We start from the raw sequence: 22245 nt of genomic DNA, 5'->3' as shown, positions 1-22245 counted from the left end.
ACCACTCTCCCCCTGTGTTCCATCCTCTCCTCCATCACCCACATCACCCCCCTTCCCCGTCTCCCCTTCTTACTCCAGATGCCTATACCCCATTGAGTATATATGCTGTTTCCTCTCCTAGCCACCTCTGATGAGAGCAAAGATTCCCTCATTCCCCCTTGCCTTCCCCCCTTCTATATTGCAGTAGCTCATTGTAATAAAGAAAAATCATACTCTCTATTCTTTGTCTGAAGGATTTGTTCTCCTCAGAGAGTTTTCTTATCTTTTTTTCCTTCTGACCAATTTTGCTTTTTAAAGCATTCTTCTCTTCAATAACTTTTTGAACTGTTTTATCCATTTGACCTAAGCTGGTTTTTAGCATGCTATTTTCTTTTTTTTTTTTCTTTTTTTTTTTAAGGTATTTTTGCAAGGCAGACGGGGTTAAGTGGCTTGCCCAAGGCCACACAGCTAGGTAATTATTAAGTGTCTGAGGCCGGATTTGAACTTAGGTACTCCTGACTCCAAGGCCGGTGCTTTATCCACTACTCCACCTAGCCACCCTCTAGCATGCTATTTTCTTCAGCATTTTTTTGGATTTCCTTGACTAGGCTGCTGACTTCATTTTCATGTTTTTCCTGCATCTCTCTCCTTTCTTTTCTCAGTTTTTCTTCTAACTCCCTCATTTGATTTTCAAAGTCTTTTTTGAGCTCTCTCATAGCCTGAGCTCAATTTCTATTTTTCTTGGAGTCTTTAGATACAGGAGCTTGTGTTTCCTCATCTTCAGACTGAGTATATTGATCCTTCTTGGGTTCATAGATAATGTATTTCTCAATGGTGTTTCTCTTGTTTCTCTGCTTGCTCATTTTCCCAGTCTAAGCCTGTTTTTGGGGTGCTTCCTGAGCTTTTGGGGCACTCCCACAAGGGTCTCAGTGTGTGGGGCTCTGTCCTCCCTCCTGGTTTGTAAATGACTACAAGCTTCCCCCCTCCCCGACGGCGTCAGGTGGGGGGGGGCCCTGCTGTTCTGGGGGGGGCTGGACTTCCATCAGGATCTAAATGTGGTCAGAGCCCCAGAGTCCTGTTCCAGGGGCAGAGGACAGAAGAGCTCTGCAGTCTCTCTCTCTTCACTCCCCTCTCTAGGATCAATGGGCTCATGCCCTGGGGGCTCCTGCTTAGGGGCTCCTGCCTTCTTCTGTTTCCTGGATCTGGAATGCATCTTGCTGTGTGCTTTGAGGGCTGGGTTTCATGTGCTCACTTATGGCAGAGGTCCCCAGCTGTTCCTCCACTTTGTGCCCGGTGCTCCCCAAGGTGCAGCTCAGGAGACTCCCCCCACTGCTGTGAGCCGAGGCTCCCAGCACCCTGGGGCTGCCTCCGGGAGGCTGAAGTTCTTTGGCTCTGACGGGCCACCCCTCCGGCAGGCCGCCCCTCCGACCCTGGGGAGCAGAGCCTTTCTGCTCTTTTCCAGGTTACCTTGAGTAGGAGAACTGCCTGATTGGGTCCCTCTGTGGGTTCTGTCTCTGGAAAGTTTAGTTAGAGTCCTTAGTTTCAAAGATTTATGAGAGAACTAGGACAAGATCCACTCTTGTAGTCATCTTAGCTCCACCCCAATAAATACATTTATTTTGGTAATATTGTCATTTTGTTTTATTGCTTGACCTATCCACAAACATTATTTCTTCACTTTTCTAAATAAAAATGTAAAATTTTTTTGTTGTGGAGTGTTTTCAACTGTGTTCCTTTATAGCTTGTTTAAGCCATTTTTCTAAAATATGAGTATTTCATCATCTTGCATACATACTGTTAATCTGAACAATTCTTGTTTTTATAAATATTCATCTGTTTCATTTAGATTATCAATTTTATTGGTATTTTGTTGTGCAAAATGGTTCCTAAGAATGACTTTTATTTCTTCTTTATTGGTTATAAATTGACCATTTTTTGTTTTTCATATTGGTAATTTGGTTTTCTTGCTATAAAATCTATGCTATCTTTTTATTGGGATTTTTTAAATTGTCAGTTTCTCTTTATTTTTTTGTCAGATTCTTTTTTATTTGCATCATTGATCTGCTCTTTCTTTTTATTGATTAAAATGTTTAGAATTACACATTTTTTCTAAGTAGTGCTTTAGCTCTACCCCATAAATTCTGGTTTGTTGTCTTTTTTTTTTTTAGTTTTTTGTAAGGCAGTATGTTAAATGACTTGCCCAGGGTCACACAGCTAGGTAATTATTAAGTATCTGAGACTGGATTTGGACTCGGATCCTTTTGACTCCAGGGCTGGTGCTCTATCCACTGTGCTACATAGCTGCCCCATTGTCATATTTTTTTTCCTCATCCATTCTTCAGCATTAAATTATTTAGTTTCCAAATAATTTTTAATTTGATTTTTAAATTTCCTTTATTGAAGATGATTTTTATTTCATTTGGTTGGGAAAAGTTCATTTAATATTTCTATTTTTCTATATTTTCTTATAAAGTTTTTTTTTAACCCTAATATAGGGTCAATTTTTTTATAAATGTCAGACAGAACTGAGAAATAGGTATATTCCTTTCAGTTTCAATTTAGCATTCTCCAGTCTATTATATCCAAATTTTCTAAAATTCTATTCATTTCTTTTACCTCTTTTTTATTTTATTTCTGAAAGGGGCTAATTGAAATCCCTCTCTAATATAATTTTACTGTCTATTTCCTTCTATCACTCATTTAACTTTAGATTTAAACATTTAAATGCATTGCCATATGATGCATATATGTTCAGTTTTGTTATTAATTCATTGTCTATAAGTACCTTTGAGCAAAATGCAATTTCCATATTTATCTCTTTCAATTTAGATTTTTTTTTTCTTTTGAGTGAGATCATGATTGGCATGCTTGTCTTTTTTGCTCCAGGTTCTTATTTTAATTCTGATTTTTTTCTGATGCATATTGTTCAATGCAGTTTTCTAATCCATTCTCTTATCCTCTTCCATTTCATGTGTTTATTCATTCCATTTACATTTTTAAATGCAATGTATTTCTTTTCTGTCCTATTCATTTACATTTTTTCTTTTTCCCCCCCATTCCTTCTTTAAGAGTCTGTTTTCTGATTAGTGCTTCCCTTAATCTACATCTTCTTTTCTCTCCCTCTTCCTTTTTCCCTTATATTTTTCCCTCCTACTTTCCTGTGGCATAAGATGACTTTTCCCACTCAACTTTGTATGTATATATTCTTTCTTCTTTTAACTAGTTCAAATAAGAGTGAGGTTCACATGTCATTTTCTCCCCACACTTCACATCCCAGCCCCCATAGTCCAGTGGAAGGTACTGTACTTGTTGACTTCTCTTTGCAGTGAGTCTCCTGCCCTGGTTATCTCACTTATATGTTGGGGTGGAGGATAGAATTTAAGTTTCTTTCCTTTTCTCCTGGGTTTGGAGCCACAGCACTGGTTTTTAACTTGGTATCCACCTAGGGCAGATCCATGCTTTCATGTGACCACTTTTCTTCATCCTGGATCTTGCATTAGTGCCAATTCAGTGATACCCTGGGAGCTCCTCTATCCTGGTGTTTCCTTTCTTGGCCCTCTTTCTGCCCCTGAGCATGAAAAGACTATCTGCCTTCACTTCTCATGTCTCTGCTTCATTACCCATGGATTTCTCTGCTTGTCTTACTAAGTTGGATCTGAGCTGGAAAAATGACTTACTGTGACTTGTTGTTTGATCCATCCTTTCTTTAGGACTATTATAGTGTATTAGTATAAAAAATTAGCCTTTAGTTGAAAACATTTAGCCATTAAAAATGATTATGAATCCAGGCAAGTGAGGTTACTTAGGATACTTAGTTATTTGGGGGTAAATAAGCACCATATATATAACTCATTAGAGCTGAATTTTTAATGTTTATAGAATAAGGATCTGAACTGAAATTTGCCTCAGTACTCTAAATATCTTAAGCATGTTTTATTCTATTGTGTTCCTGATTTTAAAATGAATGATCATTTTATAAAAGCATATCTGGTTTTTACTTGGGCATCCTTTTCTAACAATTGGAACTAATGCAATAAAACTACTAACTATTCCATGTTGTTAACTTTTCACTAATTGAAAACTAATATTTGATTTAGTCTAAATCAGATTTTTCAGTTGCCAGGTGTTCTCTGATATAAGGATTAGTAGCCTGTGAATAAGGCATCATTACTTTCCTCAGCATATTCATTTATTTATCTTCTCCATCTTTAATTTTTTCCCTTCTTTCCCCCCTCCCTTTTTTTCTTTGCCATCAACTCACAATGGCACTGATTACTTTTTGAGCTCTTAATATTTCTTAAAGCTAAAAAAGTTGTTTGCTCATTTCATCAAATTCTTCCATCTCTTCCATGTATGCTAAAAGTAAATATTAGTATCTTTAATATTTGGGAAGTCACTAATTTGAGCCACTGGCCATTTTAGAGAGCATTCGTTGCCAACTGAATTACACTTGTTATTGAGACCTTTGTTTTTATATTAGGAAACGTCATTTCCCACTTGTGTAAATAAAGGCTCAGATTGAAAAATTCTACTGAAATACCACTCTAGAATAGATAACTCCAAGGATGAATAAACACTTTACATGTTTCTTTTATAAATTTTGTTTTTTTTTTTAGGTTTTTGGGGTTTTTTTTTTTGCAAGGCAAATGGGGTTAAGTGGCTTGTCCAAGGCTACACAGCTAGGTAATTATTAAATGTCTGAGGCTGAATTTGAATTCAGATATTCCTGACTCCAGGGTCGGAGTCTATCCTCTGTGCCACCTAGCTGCCCCATCTTTTATAAATTTTGACCTTTTAAATAGTAAGTCTCTTTTTTCCCCACCTTGGAAATTATTTTCATTTTGTGCTATTCTAGGCAAGACATGATAAGTCATTAATGTAATATGTTTATGCCGTGTCATTTATTACCTAGTTAGATGTTTAATGTAAACAGTTAATTCTTTTAGTACTTTGCCCTTAAATCTTGTTTTGTATCTCTTATCTATCATTGGTGATGCAGAACACCTAGCACGTTCAAAAAATCAGACCAGTAGGTAGCTAAAGATGAAATTTGTTAATTGCCAATCCTTTATAGTTCTAAGAGATACAGAAAGTAAACTTTTCTTCTAAGTTATTAAAACAACAACTATGACAAAAACCTTAGCTCTCCCAATCTTGAATGGTGTCTAGATTGTTGTAGAGGAGCTGTGCTGGGAAAAAAAGAATGCTTCTTTTCATACTACCATAGTGACCCCATCCTTATATATCGAATGGTCACACTGTATTGATGTATTCTTTCCTATGGTTCTTTTATTCTCTTGGTTTGAATATTATTTTACATTGATGCAGATCAGTGCAGACTTAATCTGATGATATTGATGTTGTGGCTGAAGTTTTCAGACCACAGCCAGAATTTCATCCAGTCTGTACATAAAGTCTATTCTCCTTGGTAGGTGTTTATATTCTACTGCCATGGCCTTCAAATCCATGGATAACCTTCATGCCATCATATGTCAGTAGAATAAGACTTTGGTAGTGATTCCAGAGCATAATTAGCATATACTTGCGATGCTTCCAGTAGCAACTCACTTAAATTCCCAATTCAGTTTTCTGAGTTATATAATGGGAATACTAATATATATCTGCTCTACTTATTTCAAAGGTATTTGTCACTCGTAAATATGAGTATATATAACTTTATATAGATAGAATATTGATTTTTATATCATGTAAAACTAAGCAAATAATAGGAACAAATGAGGACTGGACATATAAATAATACCATAATATTAATTATTGTAGCAGTAGATTCAAAATTTATTCCTGACTTTTTTTATTCCTGACTTTTAAAATGACTTAAAATTTTCAAAAAATTTTACTTGTTAAATTTTCCTTTAATTCAGAACATTTGTCAGTTTAACTCTGCTAATTAAGTTTAACATAATTATTGTCTGTGGAAAAATAGCATTTGCTATTCATATGCTTTCAAGTTTGCAAATTGCTTTATATAAGTTATTTTATTTGATCCTCTTAACAGTCTCTGAAGAAGGTGTTGTTATTATCCTCATTTTTATAGTTAAGGAAACTGAGGCTAAGAGAGGTTATATGGACTTAGGGTTAAATAGCTCATAAGTGTTTGAGGCAGGATTTGAACTCAGGTCTTCCTGATTCCTAAACCTAACACTGTATCTACCATCCCTTCTAGTTACCTCCACCATGCTTGTCACAAACATGCAAGACATTGTACTATATTCAATAGATACTGAGTCAAAAATGGAATAGTTTTTGCCCTTATTCTAGTAGAGATAATATAATATATTCACAAGGAAGTAGAGTATTCAAAGTAATTTCAAGGGTTCTCAAAACTGAGGTGATTAAGAAAGTAGGCAGCATCAAATTGTATCTTCAAGGAATGTAGCCAGGCTTTCAGGTGGGAATGAGGGAAAAACTTCATTCCAACATTGGAACGGAAAAATATGGAGTCATGAACCTGTTTGACTAGAATGTAGATTATGTGTGATTAGGAATAGGACAGGAAATTATGTGTAAGTTTCTGTTTTGTGGGGCTCTAAGTGATAGGTGAGGATTTTATATATTATCCTATTGCTAATAAAATATAATGTTTTTGAGTGAGGAGATGATTTATGGTCAGATATATTTAAAAATTTTTTTTATTTATTTAAGGCAGTGGGGTTAAGTGACTTGCCCAGAGTCACACAGCTAGGCAGTTATTAAGTGTCTGAGGCTAGCTTCGAATTCATGTCCTCCTGATTCCAGGGCCTGTGCTCTAATCACTGCCCCAACCTAGCTTACTCCTAGATATGTTTTAAGACTTTTGGTTTGGCAGCTACAGGGCAAAAGAAGGGGAAAGACTAGAGGTATGAAGATTGATTAGAAAGCTGTTTCTGTAGTTCAAACAAAAGTTGGTAAAAAAGTGATGAATCATGATAGAGGCTATGTGAATGGAGAAGAGAAGTGCAGAAGATGTTTTAAAGATAGAACTGTTAAAACTTGTAATTGATTAGAGATGAAGATTAGGGAACAGTTAGAAATACGCATATATGCTTGTCATCATTGTTTTTGAACCTGCAAACCTGGAAGAAAATGATGTCACCAATAGAAATCATATAATTTAGAAATGTGATTTTTTTTTTTTGTCAGAATGATAGTGATAAAACGAGTTCTTTTTTTTGGATTTGCTGAGTTTGAAATGCCAAAGTCAAGATAGCAGAAGGCATTTGGTTGAGGAATTTGGACTAGATCTGTAGTTCAACATCATATTCATAGAGATAATACATTTGATCTTTTTTTTGAGAGATAATTAAATGCATATGTAGACAATCATTTTGAAAGATTTTGGAAATTAATTATTAATTATGCAACATTATTTCTTATACTGCATATGGAATTAGTTTTTATATCAAATTTTTAGTAATTCTTTGAATTCCTAATTAAAAAATGAAATCTAATTTTCTTCCATTTCCTTAGTAGAAATCGTTATTACATTGTAGTTAGGGAAGACTATTTTTGACAAACAATCGTGACCCATTAATATTTCCAGTGCCATTTTGTGGTATGATTTTTTTTCATCATCTATTACTAGTTTCTAGTATACTTGAAATAATTGCAAAGAATCACTTTGTTCCTTTCCCCATATTTACTTTTTTTCTAATATTAAAGAATTAAAAATAAATTTCTGTAATCTCATTAACATTTAATCAATATTATTTCTAATTAAGGGATTAATACTTAGGAGAATAGGGTGCAAATTGATAGCAATTATATAAATTATGGAATACTAATCTAAGAAATATAATAGCAATGGAATTGTTTTGAAAATGTTCACGTTATGAATCCATCACTAATAGATTTACATGATTATTAGTAAAAATAGGTTGCTTTTATATAGTACTTTAAGACTTGTAAAACTTTTGTGTGTGTATATTAAGTTATTTGCCTATATTGCTATCTAGACAAAATATTTTAAAAGTAAGAATTTCTTCTTAGTCTCTATAATTTATATTCATATATTGTTGATTATTAATACCTTTGTTAAATCCTAGTGCAATGTATCCTCATGATCCTGGATTTTCTAAGATTATGCCAGTGGAATGCTAACTTTTATAGGTCTTATGGGCCTGATTTTTGGAAATGTATGTCTGTCAGAGAGCCAATCTGACTATGTTAATAAAAATTTATCATTGGAACTTGGAGACTTAATTATGTTTGTTTTGTTCCTCTTGTGGAGGAATTGAAGTTATTATCAGTGAGGAATTTATCTGCTGGGAGTTTCTCCTACAATGATGAAATCACAAAGCTGTACCAGCAGTTTTGTTTGAACACTGAAGTCAAAATCCAAACTTTAAAGAATTAAGAAGAGAGAGCCAAACAAGAAGTAGCAGTGACTATTATAGATAGCCTTCCTAAAAGTCACCCCAAATAGAGCACTGAGGGGATGAATGAACTTGAAACTAGAAAATTCTTAAAATGATTCTCCCCTAAATTCAAAGTACATTTTATATAAATAATTTAAATCCCCCCAACTCCTTTTTTAAATGCATTTAAGGGCATATAATATTTGTCAGCATATAATTAGCAGTAAACTTTGCTTGTAGTATTGTAGGAGATCATCTAATCTAGTTGTTCTTAAGCTGGTTTCCAGGAACTTGTTTTAAAAATATTTTCATATTTGTACATATTCCAGAAATTTCAGTCCTTTCTGTGTAGGCAAATAGCTTTTTTGATCACCAATTCTTTGGAATTGTCTTGAATCGTTGCATTCCTGAGAATAAGTCATTTACAGTTGTTCATTATTCACTATTGCTTTTACTGTGTACACTGTTTTGTTTGTTCTAATCATTTCACTTTGCATAAATTCATGTAATTCTGAGTTTTTCTGTAATCATCTTGCTTGTCACTTCTTATAGCATATTAATATTCTATCACAATCATGTATCACAACTTGTTAAAGCCATTCCTCAGTTGGTGGACATTCCTTTGATTTCCAATTCTTAGCCATCACAAAAAGAACTGCAATAAGTATTTTTGTATAAATAGATCTTTTTCCCTTTTTATGATCTCTGGGATATAGACCTAGCAGTGGTGTTGCTGGATCATAGTATGCACAGTTTTATAGCCCTTTGGGCATAGTTTCAAACTGCTTTCTAGAATGATTGGATAAGTTCACAACACCACCAATAGTGCAATATTAATAGTGTCCCAGTTTTTCCACATCCTTTCCTACATTTATCATTTTCCTTTTTTCTCATCTTTGCCAATTTGAAAGGTGTGTGGTAGGAACTCAGAGTTGTTTTTATTTGCCTTTCTCTAATCAGTAGTGATTTTTGCAATTTTTCCAGTGTTGATAGATAGCTTTGATTTCTTCATCTGAAAACTGCCTGTTCATAGTCCTTTGACCATTTATGAATTGGGGAATGACTTGTATTTTTATACATTTGACTTAGTTCTCAACATGCTTGAGAAATGAGATTTTTAATCAAAGAAACTTGTTGCACATCCCTCCTATTCCCCCAATTTTCTGGTTTTCTTCTAATTTTGGTTGCAAATTTTATATAATCAAAATTATTTATTTTACATTAATGTTCTCTATATCTTGTTTGGTTCTTAATTCTTCCTTATCCATATATCTTGACAGGTAAACTATTCCATGCTCTCCTAATTTGCTTATGGTCTCACCCTTTATATGTGAAACATGTACTGATTTTGACCTTATTTTGCCATAAACTGTCATTGTTGTTGCTCCTTTGACATATCATCACTTTGGAAAACACTACCTCTTCACCTTTGCTTTTTAGAATCCCTAGTTTTCTTTTGAACTTTAGCTTAAATTCTTCTTTGTTAATTCTCCAGGTGCTAGTGCTGATAGTCCTATTCTCCCTTCCTTTTCCTATTATCCCTTGCCATTTTGGGGTATTTAAAAAATATATCTATGTAATGTTGAATTTTCCTACAGAATATAAGCTCTTTAAAGGCAGGGATTTTTTTTTTTTGTCCTTTGTATTCTTTAGAGCTTAATGCTTAATGCTTAATTAATTAATGATTAAGTTTAATGCTTAATTAATTACTATCATCACTGAAATTCAACCCATCCTTCAAGACCCAAATCAAATGATTTCTTCCATGAAATCTTTTATTCACTTTCCCACTAAATAAGTCAGATTAATTTTCTCATTGTATATTTTCTTCATTTGAACTCTGCATTTTATCTTCTGCCCTTTTATCTCAAGGATGACTTTTTCCTTTGACTCATATGTGCTACTATATTGTAAATACCTTGAAACAGGGGACTAGTTCATATACATGACCCTCTAAATTTAGCATGTTAAACTCTTTAATTATGCTTTTAGGTTTTCAATGTATTTTAATTACGCTTTTAGGTTTTCAATGTATTTTAATTACATTGTCTCATTTGTTCCTCACAAATGATGAGTTGGTAGGCATTGTGGATAATATTATGTAAAAATGCTCTGATATTCCAGTAGATTTGTGAGAGGTTACTTCCCTCCAGCAATTCAGATTGGAGCTTATTCTGGGCAGCTGTTATCCATGCTAAAAGTTCACTGTAAGAAGTTTGCTTTAAGATGTTTACTTAGTGAGCTGAGATATGGAAGCTTTTCTGATTTTTTTTGACATTTCACATATTAAAATATGTACATTTTCTTGTTTTTTCTTTAGACATAAGTATATAAAAAGAAAATAAAGGCATAATTGTCTAAGGTTCTCAGTTTGTCTTTTTGAAAATACAGATTATAGAAGTAACGATTTCAATCACATTAAAATACCGTCAGATTAAATTTATTTTTGTTTGCCCTCTAATTTCAGTGGTAGAAGATGGTGGATTGAGCTGGCTTAAAAAGTCCTACCAAAGAATGAAAGAACAAGCTGAGAAACAAAATCGAAATTTTGAGGATATTGTAGCAGAGAGATATGGGGTTAGTATCTCTTTTAAGAAGAATTTCTTTTGGATTAAGGAAATTAATTAAAACCTTTTTAACTTTATCACTTTAGCATACCATGGAGACTTTTGATTGAAACTTGCTTTTAAAACTGTAATTCATTTGCTTGTGAAGACATTTATATTCAGAATTGTTAGCATTTAAAACGAATTCATGATATAGTTACCATAAACCTTAGAGACAAATACAATCAAATTAATTCAGAATATAACTTTAAACATTTAAAAAATACATTTCCTTTTTTTTGTAGTCAATGGAGACATTTCAACAGAGATTAGAAGAAGCTAAGAAATCAGCAACAAAAAGTGATAACTATGGAAGAGAACGGTGGAGGAAATCAAGATACTCAGACAAAGAGCAGAGTGGGCAAGAAAACAAAAAACAAAACTTGGAGAAACATTATATAGGTGATATTAATAGGGATACTGATAATCCATATTCACATGGCAATTATAGCAAAGTAAGTATGACAAGTCATCAAGAATCTAGTAAAGAAAAATCTAGAGGAGATGAGAGAGACAATAAGTCACAATTTATGGAAACAGATAGAAATGAATCATATCAACTGAGAAAAGATTATGATTCAAAGAAAAAAGATTTTTCTTTAATTGGTCAATTCAAACACAAATTCTTGAGACCTTCTGAAGATGATGAGTTATCATTTCATAGTAGAGATTCTGAACCACCCACCTCCTCAGCATTGTTAGGCCAAAATTCTTTGAGTCAAAGTTTTCTAAAACCTAATGAAATCACTGAACAGAGTTCATTCTCATGGAGCCATGAAAAGAGAGGAGGAGAGAAACAGAATTCAGATGAAAAGTTCTTTAAATCCACTAGAAGTACTGCTGATATTCAAGAAATTTCAAAGAACATGAGAGAAAAACCACAGGAAGAAAATTCAAGTCCTTCATCTGAGAAAAGAGAATTTCTACAGGAAGCTAAGACTTCATTATCTGGGTATTTTGTGATTTGTTTTTCATTTTGGTTACTTGAGGTTTAATTGAATATCTCTTAAAATATTTATCAATGGCCTGTTATGAGGTTTGAATTTCTAACTCATGACATTGTTTGTTATTAAAGAGGATAGATTAGTTACATTAAGATGGAAATCTGATTTTTTTTTCCAAATTCATTTTATTGTTTTGGATGATCTTGGTCTCCCTTAATGCTGGTGCCTTCCCTCTCTGATTTTTTCCCCCAATTTATCTTGTATTATATCGTTTTTGTATATAGTGATTTACTTTTACTTCTTCATTGGATTGTTAGCTTCTTGAGGGCAGGAACTGTTTTAAGTTTTTAAAAATTTTTTAATAAGTTTTAACATTATAAAAAGAATTTCCATACATAAACATGCCCGCCAAAAGAATTACATATAAATTCTTCTGCATACCACTGCTGTAATTACAATTTCAAAACTGTTCTGCTTCTCATATTTTTAGCTGAACTTCCCTTGTGTGAATTTAAAATATTAGTGATTCTAAAACATTATTATAGTCATTATTATTATTATTATTAACTCAGACTTCCATTAATCTCCTTTTCTTCCTTCAAATGAAAAAAGGGGCTGGATGGGGTGAAGTTGAAAACAATCAAAATTAATCCACACAGTGATCAAATCTAATTTTTAAATTTTTAAAAAAATTTTTTTTGCAAGGCAATGGGGTTAAGTGGCTTGCCCAAGACCACACAGCTAGGTAATTATTAAGTGTCTGAGACCGGATTTGAACCCAGGTACTCCTGACTCCAGGGCCGGTGCTTTATCCACTGCGCCACCTAGCTGCCCCAACAGTGATCAAATCTAAAAAAACATCTTTTTCTTTTTTCGTCTTGTGTCCATCCCCTTTTGTATGAAGGAAGGTAACACCCTCTAGAGATTTCCAGGTCTTCTTCAGACTTGGTTGTTTGATTGTATTCATTAGTTTCAGGTTGTATTCATTAGTTTCCAAAGTTGTTTCTCTTTACATTGTTGTTGTTTTAAAAATTCTTCTGATTATACTTATTTCACTATTCATTAGTTTATACCACTCAGGATTCTATGAAATTATTTCTCATCCTTTGCTATGGTTAGATTCCATTACATCCACATATCACTTAGTTCAACCATTTCCCAATTGTCTACGAGACTATCTAAAACACCTTAGATTCTAGTTCTAATTCCCACTCAGGATCAAGAATTAATATTCTCATTATTACCCATTTGAGATTTGATATACTTGAAACCAAAACTTTGTATTCAGTCTCTTTGATCCATTTATTTATACTTCTTATGTAATTTAATTTGAGAAATAGAAAGCCTTCACCCTCCTTCCATTGTGTTGCTTGTGCTTATCACTCACTCTTCAAACCCTAAGACTGTAGTTACCAAACACCTTCTAATATGGTCTGAAGACATTAAGGTTCTAAAGGGAGGATTGCTTAAAAGTTTCTTCTCCCTCACCCATTAAAATATTACCCCTATTTTATACAACTCCTTCCAATTGTTCCAATAAATTTACCTTTCTAGATTTTTCTGATCTCAGGTGTTTCTGTTCCAAATGTCTTACTCAGGTCTGATTTTTCCCACAAAAATTTGTTGAAATCTTCTATTGTGTTGTGTCCATTTCTCCCCCATATAGAATTAATACCAATTTTTGCCAGATATTTTATTCTCTACTGTAAGCCCATGTCTTTTGCCTTTCTAAATATTGTATTCAAGATTGCGTCTTATTTATAGTTGAAGCTGCAAAGTCTCGTGCAATTATGATTATAACTTCTTGATACTTGAACTGTTTGCTCTTGGATTTTTGCAATACTTTCCCTTTGCTATGAGGGTCCTGAATTTTGACTCTGACAATCCTCAGAGTTTTTATTTGGGGATATTTAAAAAGAGATGACTTCTGAATTCTTTCTATATTTACACTGCCTTGTGATCCTAATAAACCTGGGCAATTCTCATTTATGATTTCTTGAAATATAGTATCCAAACTGTTTACTATAACAATCTTTTTAGAAGCCCAGTAATTTTTATATTATCTCTTTGTGGCCATTTTTCTAAGTCAGTTGTTTTTGATACCTGATGTTTTACATTTTCTTCAAGTTTTTCAGTTTTCTCATTATGTTATTTCTTGCTGTCTCTTAGAGTCATTGAATTCTATTTGTTCTATTCTTGTTTTCAAGGACTCCATTTTTTTTTGCAAAGCAAATGGGGTTAAATGATTTGCCCAAGGCCACACAGCTAGGTAATTATTAAGTGTCTCAGGCTGGATTTGAACTCAGGTACTCCTGACTCCAGGGCTGATGCTCTATCCACCGCGCCACCTAGCCACCCAGGACTCCCATTTCTTGAATAATATTTACTACCTTCTCTTTTAAGTTATCCTACTTCCGATTTTTTCCTCCAGATCTTTTCAGGGAAATTATCAGGAAGCTCAGAGTCGTTGGGCTAGGTTGTCCTAGTGTGGCACCTCTGGGTGCCTATCACCTCAGTACTGTAGCACTGAGTTTTTATAGTGAGAACAAATTGCCAGGTTGATTTTTTTTTTGGGGGGGGGTGGAGAGGGCAGTCCTCAGATGGAAGAAGTCACTAGATTTCTGTCTTGAATCTCAAAGTCCAGAGAACTGATAATAGATTTTAATAACTTGTTGGAAATATTGGAGAAGAAATTGTTCTCCAGAAATGAACTGGCTTGGATGACTTTTTCGAATTATGAGTCTCTTTAACTTTTCCAAAGTAGCAACCCTCAAAGAAAGTTCTTTCTCTGGTGTCACAAGAATTTTTATTCCCTCCAGTCAAAACCAGGCTATCTCTCTCAATCTAAGACTTGGTCTAGTCAACTTCAGAGTCTTCTATGTCCCCGAAAGTCATTGGGAAGCCCTTAAAAATGGAGTCAAAATTCTCTTTCCAAGTAAGTTCCAATGAGAATCCCACGGGCAGTAAGAGTCAGGACCCCAGGAAAAGAAAGGAGTAGGAGAAGATTCTCTCAGGATCTGACCATATTGAGCTTCTCAAGACAGGTCTATCCTAGCGTAGTCCCTCTCAGGAACTTTTTTTGTTCCCTCCCACTTTATTTGTCTTCCCAATGCTTTAGTTAAAAGCAATAGCACATAGTAGGTACTTAATAGATGCTTGTTTTGTTTTTTTGTTTGGCAAGGCAATGGGGTTAAATGACTTGCTCATGGTCATACAGCTAAGTGGTTATTAAGTGTCTGAGGTCCGATTTGCACTCAAGTCCTCCTGACTCCAGGGGCCAATGCTCCACCTAGCTACCCCTAGATGCTTGTTGACTTGATGACTGTGATGGGCAATATGTTACTTTAGTTTCAACATTTTTTGCTTGAGTGTATTGGGGTCAGTGATGTTTAGGCTGCAAACCTGTAGTTTTGAGTCTCAGACTAGACCTAAAACATTTTTTAAAAAAGATCAACTAGGATCAGGAGAGCCAGAATTTGAAAGTGGCATAGTTGTTAGTAGCATTTTCTGAAGTGGGACTCATAAGCTGCCCTATGAGTTGATAAGGAAGACAGTATTAATATTATAAAGTTGATTGTGTTTGAATGATAAAATATAACAAATAGGAGAGGATTCAGGGGGAAAGGGGAGAGCTGTAATTAAAAGAGAGAGCAGTGAAAATTTGAGGGATAATGATTTTGTCTTATGTATTGACAACATCCTGGGTGAATTTGAATGTCATCATTTGATCCCAACATTAGATTATTGCTTTCTTTGCTAACACTGTTAAAACATGTTATTTCCCTCAACTTCTTTTGGTTGCTGTGTGCTTTGAAATCTGAAATCTTTTCTTTTATCAGTAGGTATTATGATTTTGAATTCCAAATTTGCTGTCCCTGTAAATATAATTGTCCTTTTCTATTTGTTTTCTGTGGTTAGGTGAATTGTGCAGGCAGATATTCATTGAGTAATATTAGATATGAATAAGTTGTTTAGGATGTTGCAAACAATATTATATGGAAATAAAAATACCCCTTGCTTTAAGTAAACTCAGGATATATAATTTAGAATTTATGTATTTGATGACATTGGGTAGTAATTCAAATACATGAAATAAAGCCTTAAATTTAAAAGAAATCTTTAGATGGGACTATATCATTGTTCTCACAGCATCTATTTACAGATTGTGCAATATTGTAATCTGAAAGGAGGAAAGAGAAGGTAAAGATTAGGCATCTTTGGATGTAGAGTCATAGAACCTCCAAGCACAGAAGAAGCTATGATTTGGCTTCCTGTTGAAACCTTTGAAAAAGGCACTTTTGCATTTGGGAAATAATTGCAAAGCCTTAGAAATATAAAACATTGACCCGGTAGAAATTGTGCTGCTGGTTTGCTGCCAAATTGAAAATATTGTAGGGTTGAACTCCACCTGAATCCCTCATTTTTACAAGTTTTTAATTGTATCAATTAGAACTTTTTTTTTTGTTTAAGGGAGAAATTTTATAATAGAAGTTAGGGGGATTTGTTTTTAGGTATTACAGAACATAACTTTAGAATATGAGAAATACCTGTGTATTTTTCTTTCCTAGTTTAATTTTGGTTGTCATAGTGATAAATGCATCCTTAAGAGCATTTATTTGTTGTTAAAAAAAAAAAAAAGCTTGGGAAAATTGAATCTGTCCAGTACTTTTATCCTGAATAATAGTTTCTTTGCTTTTTCTTCTGGTGTAAATCAATGTCTTTTTTCACTTTTTATATACCTACAACTCACTTTAATTCCTTACTATATTTGTCATTTAATTACTATTGTATTAGTGTGTTAAAATACATGTTAATACTAAAATTAGTTAGTATAAGAGATGTTCAGATTACTTACATAATTTATAATTTTTGCATTCCAAGACTGGGCAGATGTCCATTTAATCCCACATATTGATAAAATGTATTTTTCTTTGGTTTGTCTTAAAAATCACTAAAATTTGGAGTATCATTTTCAAGCTATTACCCGAACTTCTTTAGCTACACTTAATATGTCTATATTTGTATATATACATACATACATACATGTATGTATGTTCTTTTTCTTAGATTATATATTTGTGAATAATATATGTATTGTCTCTCCTGGCTAGATTCTAAACTCCTTGAAGGCTAGAGTTGTTTCTATTCCAAGCACTTACTTCAAAGCTTGGCCATCATAGGTGCATTATCACATTATTGTTGATTGTTGACTGATTATTGCTGGGTTGAAACTTTCTTCTTTACCTTTTTCACATCAATTGTCTTTTAATTATTTCTGCTACATCTAATACTTACTCTGATGACTTTTTGAACCTAAGTGCACGACTTTTATGCCTATTATATTACTTCTAAATAACTGCAACTTATTTCAGGATTGGAAGTTAAGTACCTGGGTTTGGATCTTGGCTCTGCTGTTTACTATTACTTTACTTTGCAGCGATTAAATTTTGACCCACCTTTAAAATGAGGAGATTGGACTAGATGATCTCATCTAGGTCCAAATCCTTTGAACTTTCTTCTTTTTATAGCTGTTTTTTTCCCAGTTCCCTCATTTTTGTTTTATTTATTTATTTATTGTTTTTGCAAGGCAATAGAGTTAAGTGATTTGCCTGAGATCACACAGCTAGGTAATTAAGTGTCTGAGGTCAAATTTGAACTCAGGTTCTTCTGCCTCCAGGGCCAGTGCTTCACTGAGCCACCTGACTGCCCCCTCATTATTATTTTTATTTGCTAATTTAAAAATTTTACAAATGCTAACAGATAACAGAAACCATGAATTTTTATTTTATACAGCTTGTGTTTTTAAGTATATAATAAATTTAAATATAGTTTTAAAATCATCCTTGTTCTGATCTCCTTCTGACCTTCTTTCATGCAGTTAAGCACCACAATGGCAATCTTCTGTTACTGCATTTAAATATAATACCATTCTAGTTTTTTTCCCTACCACTCTCCTTCCCTGTCCCCTTCCCATGGCAGTGAGCAGTCTGATATAGGTTGTAATGTACAATTGTGTTTAACATATTTCCATATTAGTCATGATGTAAAAGAAGAATTAGAACTAAGGGGGAAAAAACATGAGAAAGTAAGAAATAGAATAAGTTTAAAAAAAGTGAGCAAAGTATATTTTGCTCTGTATTCAGAATCTATAGTTTTTCTCTGTATGTGGATGACATTTTCCGTAAGAGGTATTTTAGGATTGTCCTTGATCACTGTATTGCTGAAAAGAACTAAGACATTCATAGTTAGTTGATCATCACATAATGTTCCTCTTAATGTGTCCAGTGTTCTCCTGGTTGTGCTCACTGCAGTCAGCATCAGTTCATGCAAGTCTGAAGTTCACCTGCTCATGATTTTTTTACAGAACAATAGTACTCCATCATGTTCATATACCATAACTTATTCAGCCTTTCCTCAATTGCTGGGTATCCCTCAATTTACAATTCTTTGCTACTTCAAAAGGAGCTCAGATTGATGTTTTTGAACATATGGGTCTTTTCCTTTTTTTTTTTTTTAATAATCTCTTTGGGATATATAGACATAGTAGTGTATTCACCAGTTTTGTGAGCATATATACTTTAGCAGTTAAATAACATCTTGTTTTATTTTCTGTGTCTATGAAATAAGCAAATATTAGAAATCATCAGACTACATCCTTGAAAGATTCTTTTTGAGTCAAAGTGGTATAATGGAAAGGACTCTGAATTTAGAGTCACTAGATCTGTGTTTACATACTGACTCTGATACTGCCTGGTTGACAATGGGCAAGTTGTTTAATCTTATTGAACTTAAGATCATTTAGTTTTATTTTGAAATGCTTAATTACTTTTCACACATGTGAGGACACATACGAATGAAGGAAAGACTGAGCAATAACATCAGGCATTTCACTTATTGAAACTCAAAATGTACAAAGAAAGGGGAGATATGCTGTCAGGTGACAGTTATTTCTTTACTCCTTCTTTACTGGGGGTAACTCAGCTGGAATGGTGTCAGCACAATATAGGGCCATCCAATAACAAATAATATCCTTGGCACTGCTGTCCCTGAGGCTGAATTAATAGTTAATTCCCTGAAGGACTGTAAGAGGAGTTTTTGTAGGAGTACCAGAGAAACAGATCTTTTCCATTTCTTCCTTAGTTCTTCATATCAACTATTGGTTGGCAAGTATTAAGTGAGAATAATTAATTTGATTGGCAGGTATTAAATGAGAATAATTAAATTTGATTGGAAAGGGAGAAGGTCTGTAAGAAGAATAAGAAGATTTATAAGCTGTTTAAGAAGTTAGAAAGAATTATGAGTGAATCAGAGTATCTCATGCATGGGGAAGAATAGAATTTAAAGGAAAAGATATAGAACATGAACATAATCTGTATTGAATCCTCATACTTAGTGTAGGATATGTGCATAGTTACTTAACAAATATTGATAATGATAATCTTCAAAGGATGTAAGTGAAAATTTTCAGTGTGTATATTTTGGGAATTGGACAAAGGTTACAAATTGAGTAATAGCTTGTTTTTTTAGAAAGTCAAAATTTTCATTTTGGAATCCTGATCATAAATACTGAAATTCAAATAAATTGCATTTAAAATAGAACATGAATGATGTATAATATAATTTGACAGCAAGTTCAATGCAATATTTTCCAACTGGAAAAATGCAGATAAAAATGTAGATAGTAGTACCAAGCGAGGCATGTAAAAAGTAATAAAACAACTCTTGCTTGCACTAATGTTGTACCTTTATTGTTTATTTTAGTCTTAAATGGAAAGATGGTTGGAGAAATTTTTATAGAGATCATTGCCAAGTTCATCTTGCCTGAGAAGTTATTATTTAGAATAAACTTTTCTTTAACACTTCCAGAAAGATTTTGTCTTTGCAAAAATAATTTCCTTAGTATAATAGAAGTTCCAAGTTTTAATATAATTTATTAAAGTATTTTGGATGTCATTTTAAGGAGATTTTTAAAACTACATACATTTAGGGACACTCTATATCCTTGGAGTAATGAGGGAAAACTTGAACTCTATATGTTTAGATTAGATAAAATCAACTGGAACAATGAAATATTGATGAATAAATTAGTAGTAGAAGGATATGCCTTTTTTAAGGTATGACTAAATGGAAGCAGGGGAATTTTGAAGACTAAAATACAGAGAATTTGAGGATGTTTACTTTGAATGGTTGGAGTTTCAGTGATGTAGAAGAAGGGTTTGGTTTTCTTTTTTAAGTGTAGTATATACTAATATGATTGGAAATTTGTGGAAAGCAGAAAAGATTTGAATTGTTCCTTCTGAACAATGAAATGGGAGAAGATGTGATAAATTAGAATAGTATAGAGACTTCAGCTGATGCTATGCTTGAGATTTGTAGTAGGTAAAATCAATTGTATAGAATTTAGGGAAAAAATGAAATAGAGGAAAGGCAGAGAGATTGAGAAATAAGCATTTTATATGGTACCTACTATTTACTAAAGACTCTGCAGTATGCTTTACAATTATCTCATTTAATCCCCATGTTAGGAAACTGACAAGCAGGACTAAACAGCTAGTAAGTGTCTTCATCCCAGAGGTGCAAACCCTCCCTGAATGTGCCATACACACTTTTTTCAGGGATGCTCATCCACTCTTGGTGACCACCTTTACCCAACTCTCACTTCTAGCTCTAAGAAGTTATAGTATATACAGTAGCCACACCCTGGTAAACCATCTCAGTAGACAGACTAAATCAGGTTAAGAGTAACTGGCAGGCTTCAAACCTATTTAATGGTGAATTAAGAGGATATCTATGTATATGAAGCCTTTTCTGGAAGAATGAGCAGATGAGAATTTATCCTAATAGCCACGAAGGAGGCTGAAGCATGCAAGTACTACATAGTCTTCAGAACTTGATTATCAGAAGATGCCAAGATCATCCCTTTCATCCTGGCCTATCACTAACCATTTTGACTTTGGTCCTGCCACTGTGATGACTGGAAGAGAGAGTGAGGCTGATGATGATTTTGTGCAACTCTCCCTCACTTAAATCCATTTTACTTGTAAGTGAGTTCAAATCTGGCCTCAGACACTTAATAATTACCTAACTGTGTGGCCTTGGGCAAGCCACTTAACCCCATTTGCCTTGCGAAAAACCTAAAAAAAAAATAAAGATGAACAATAGCAGCAAATATGTGAAGTTGTATTTGAACTCAGGCCTCCCTTTTTCTTGACCTCTTGACCTCTGCTGTATTACCTTGCTGCCTCAAATAGAGAATAATCTTTAGTAAACATTATATGTAATATGTTACATTTGAGATTCTGGGCTAAGTGTTACGGAATTTAGTTCTTTTAGGAATTTCCAATTTTTTTTTACATTTTTTTGTATGTTTTTTCCCCAAAATGCACGTAAAGATAGTGTTCAGCATTCATTTTTATTTTGGGTTTTTTTTGTGGGGCAAAGGTCACACAGTATCAAGTGTCTGAGGTCACATGTGAACTCAGATCCTTTTGATTTTAAGACTAGTACTCTATCTACTGCACCACTTAGCTGCCCCATCATTCGTTTTTGTAAGATTTGTGTACATTTTTCTCCTTCCTTCCATTTCATCCCCCCCTCAAGACAGCAGATAATCTGATGTAGGTTATACATATACAGTCATGTTAGACACGTTTCCTTATTAGACATATTGTGAAAAAAAGAATCAGAACAAAAGGGGAAAAATGAGAAAAAAAACCCCTTAAATTTAAAAAAGTGAAAATAGTAGACTTTGGTCTTCATTCAGACTTCATAGTTCTTTCTCTGGATTTGGATGGCATTTTCTATTATCTCTTTTGGAATTGTCTTTGATCACTGTATTGTTGAGAAGAGCTAATTCTGTAATACTTTATTCTTGCATAATATTGCTGTTAATGTGTTCAATGTCATCCTGGTTCTGCTCACTTCACTCAGCATCAGTTCATCTAAGTCTTTCCAGGTTTTTTTGAAATCCTACTCATCTTTTCTTACAGACCAATAGTATTCCATCACATGGAATTTCCAATTTCAAATTGATGGCACCTATGTCTTTTAACCTGGGATCAGCATTCCTTTTGGCCACCACAAACACAAAAAAGTTTTTATTTCAATAGACACAAATAACTATGATGGATATAAAATTGATAAATGCCATAACAGATATAAACCTAGAAATTTAGAGGAGAGATGATTTAGGTTATATTTTTATAGCTGATGTTGGTATCAAAGATGGTAACTATCACTTTTGCTACTTTGGTGTCATAGTTGGAGGGTTAAGTTGCATGGAATATGGCACATTTGAATTGTGACAGTAATGTTATCATGGAATACGTTGAAGTGCTTAATGCCATGATATCTCTTAATTGC

General features: G+C 33.7%; 1 protein-coding gene across 4 annotated transcripts in view; it reads left to right on the top strand.

Moving 5' to 3' along the window:
• Nucleotides 1-22245, top strand: part of CWF19L2 (CWF19 like cell cycle control factor 2) — a 167352-nt gene that overhangs the window by 30010 nt on the left and 115097 nt on the right. For all 4 annotated transcript variants that reach the window (XM_074216603.1, XM_074216602.1, XM_074216600.1 and 1 more), the window contains 2 exons: nt 10801-10910; nt 11185-11891. In XM_074216603.1, the coding sequence (XP_074072704.1) occupies nt 10801-10910; nt 11185-11891 (817 nt within the window). The remainder of the gene's footprint in view (nt 1-10800; nt 10911-11184; nt 11892-22245) is intronic.

This window comes from Macrotis lagotis, chromosome 1, assembly GCF_037893015.1.
Source record: "Macrotis lagotis isolate mMagLag1 chromosome 1, bilby.v1.9.chrom.fasta, whole genome shotgun sequence".
In the NCBI taxonomy this organism is placed as follows: domain Eukaryota; kingdom Metazoa; phylum Chordata; class Mammalia; order Peramelemorphia; family Peramelidae; genus Macrotis; species Macrotis lagotis.
The sequence above is the reverse complement of the archived record's forward strand: the minus strand, read 5'-3'. Positions and strand labels throughout refer to the sequence as shown.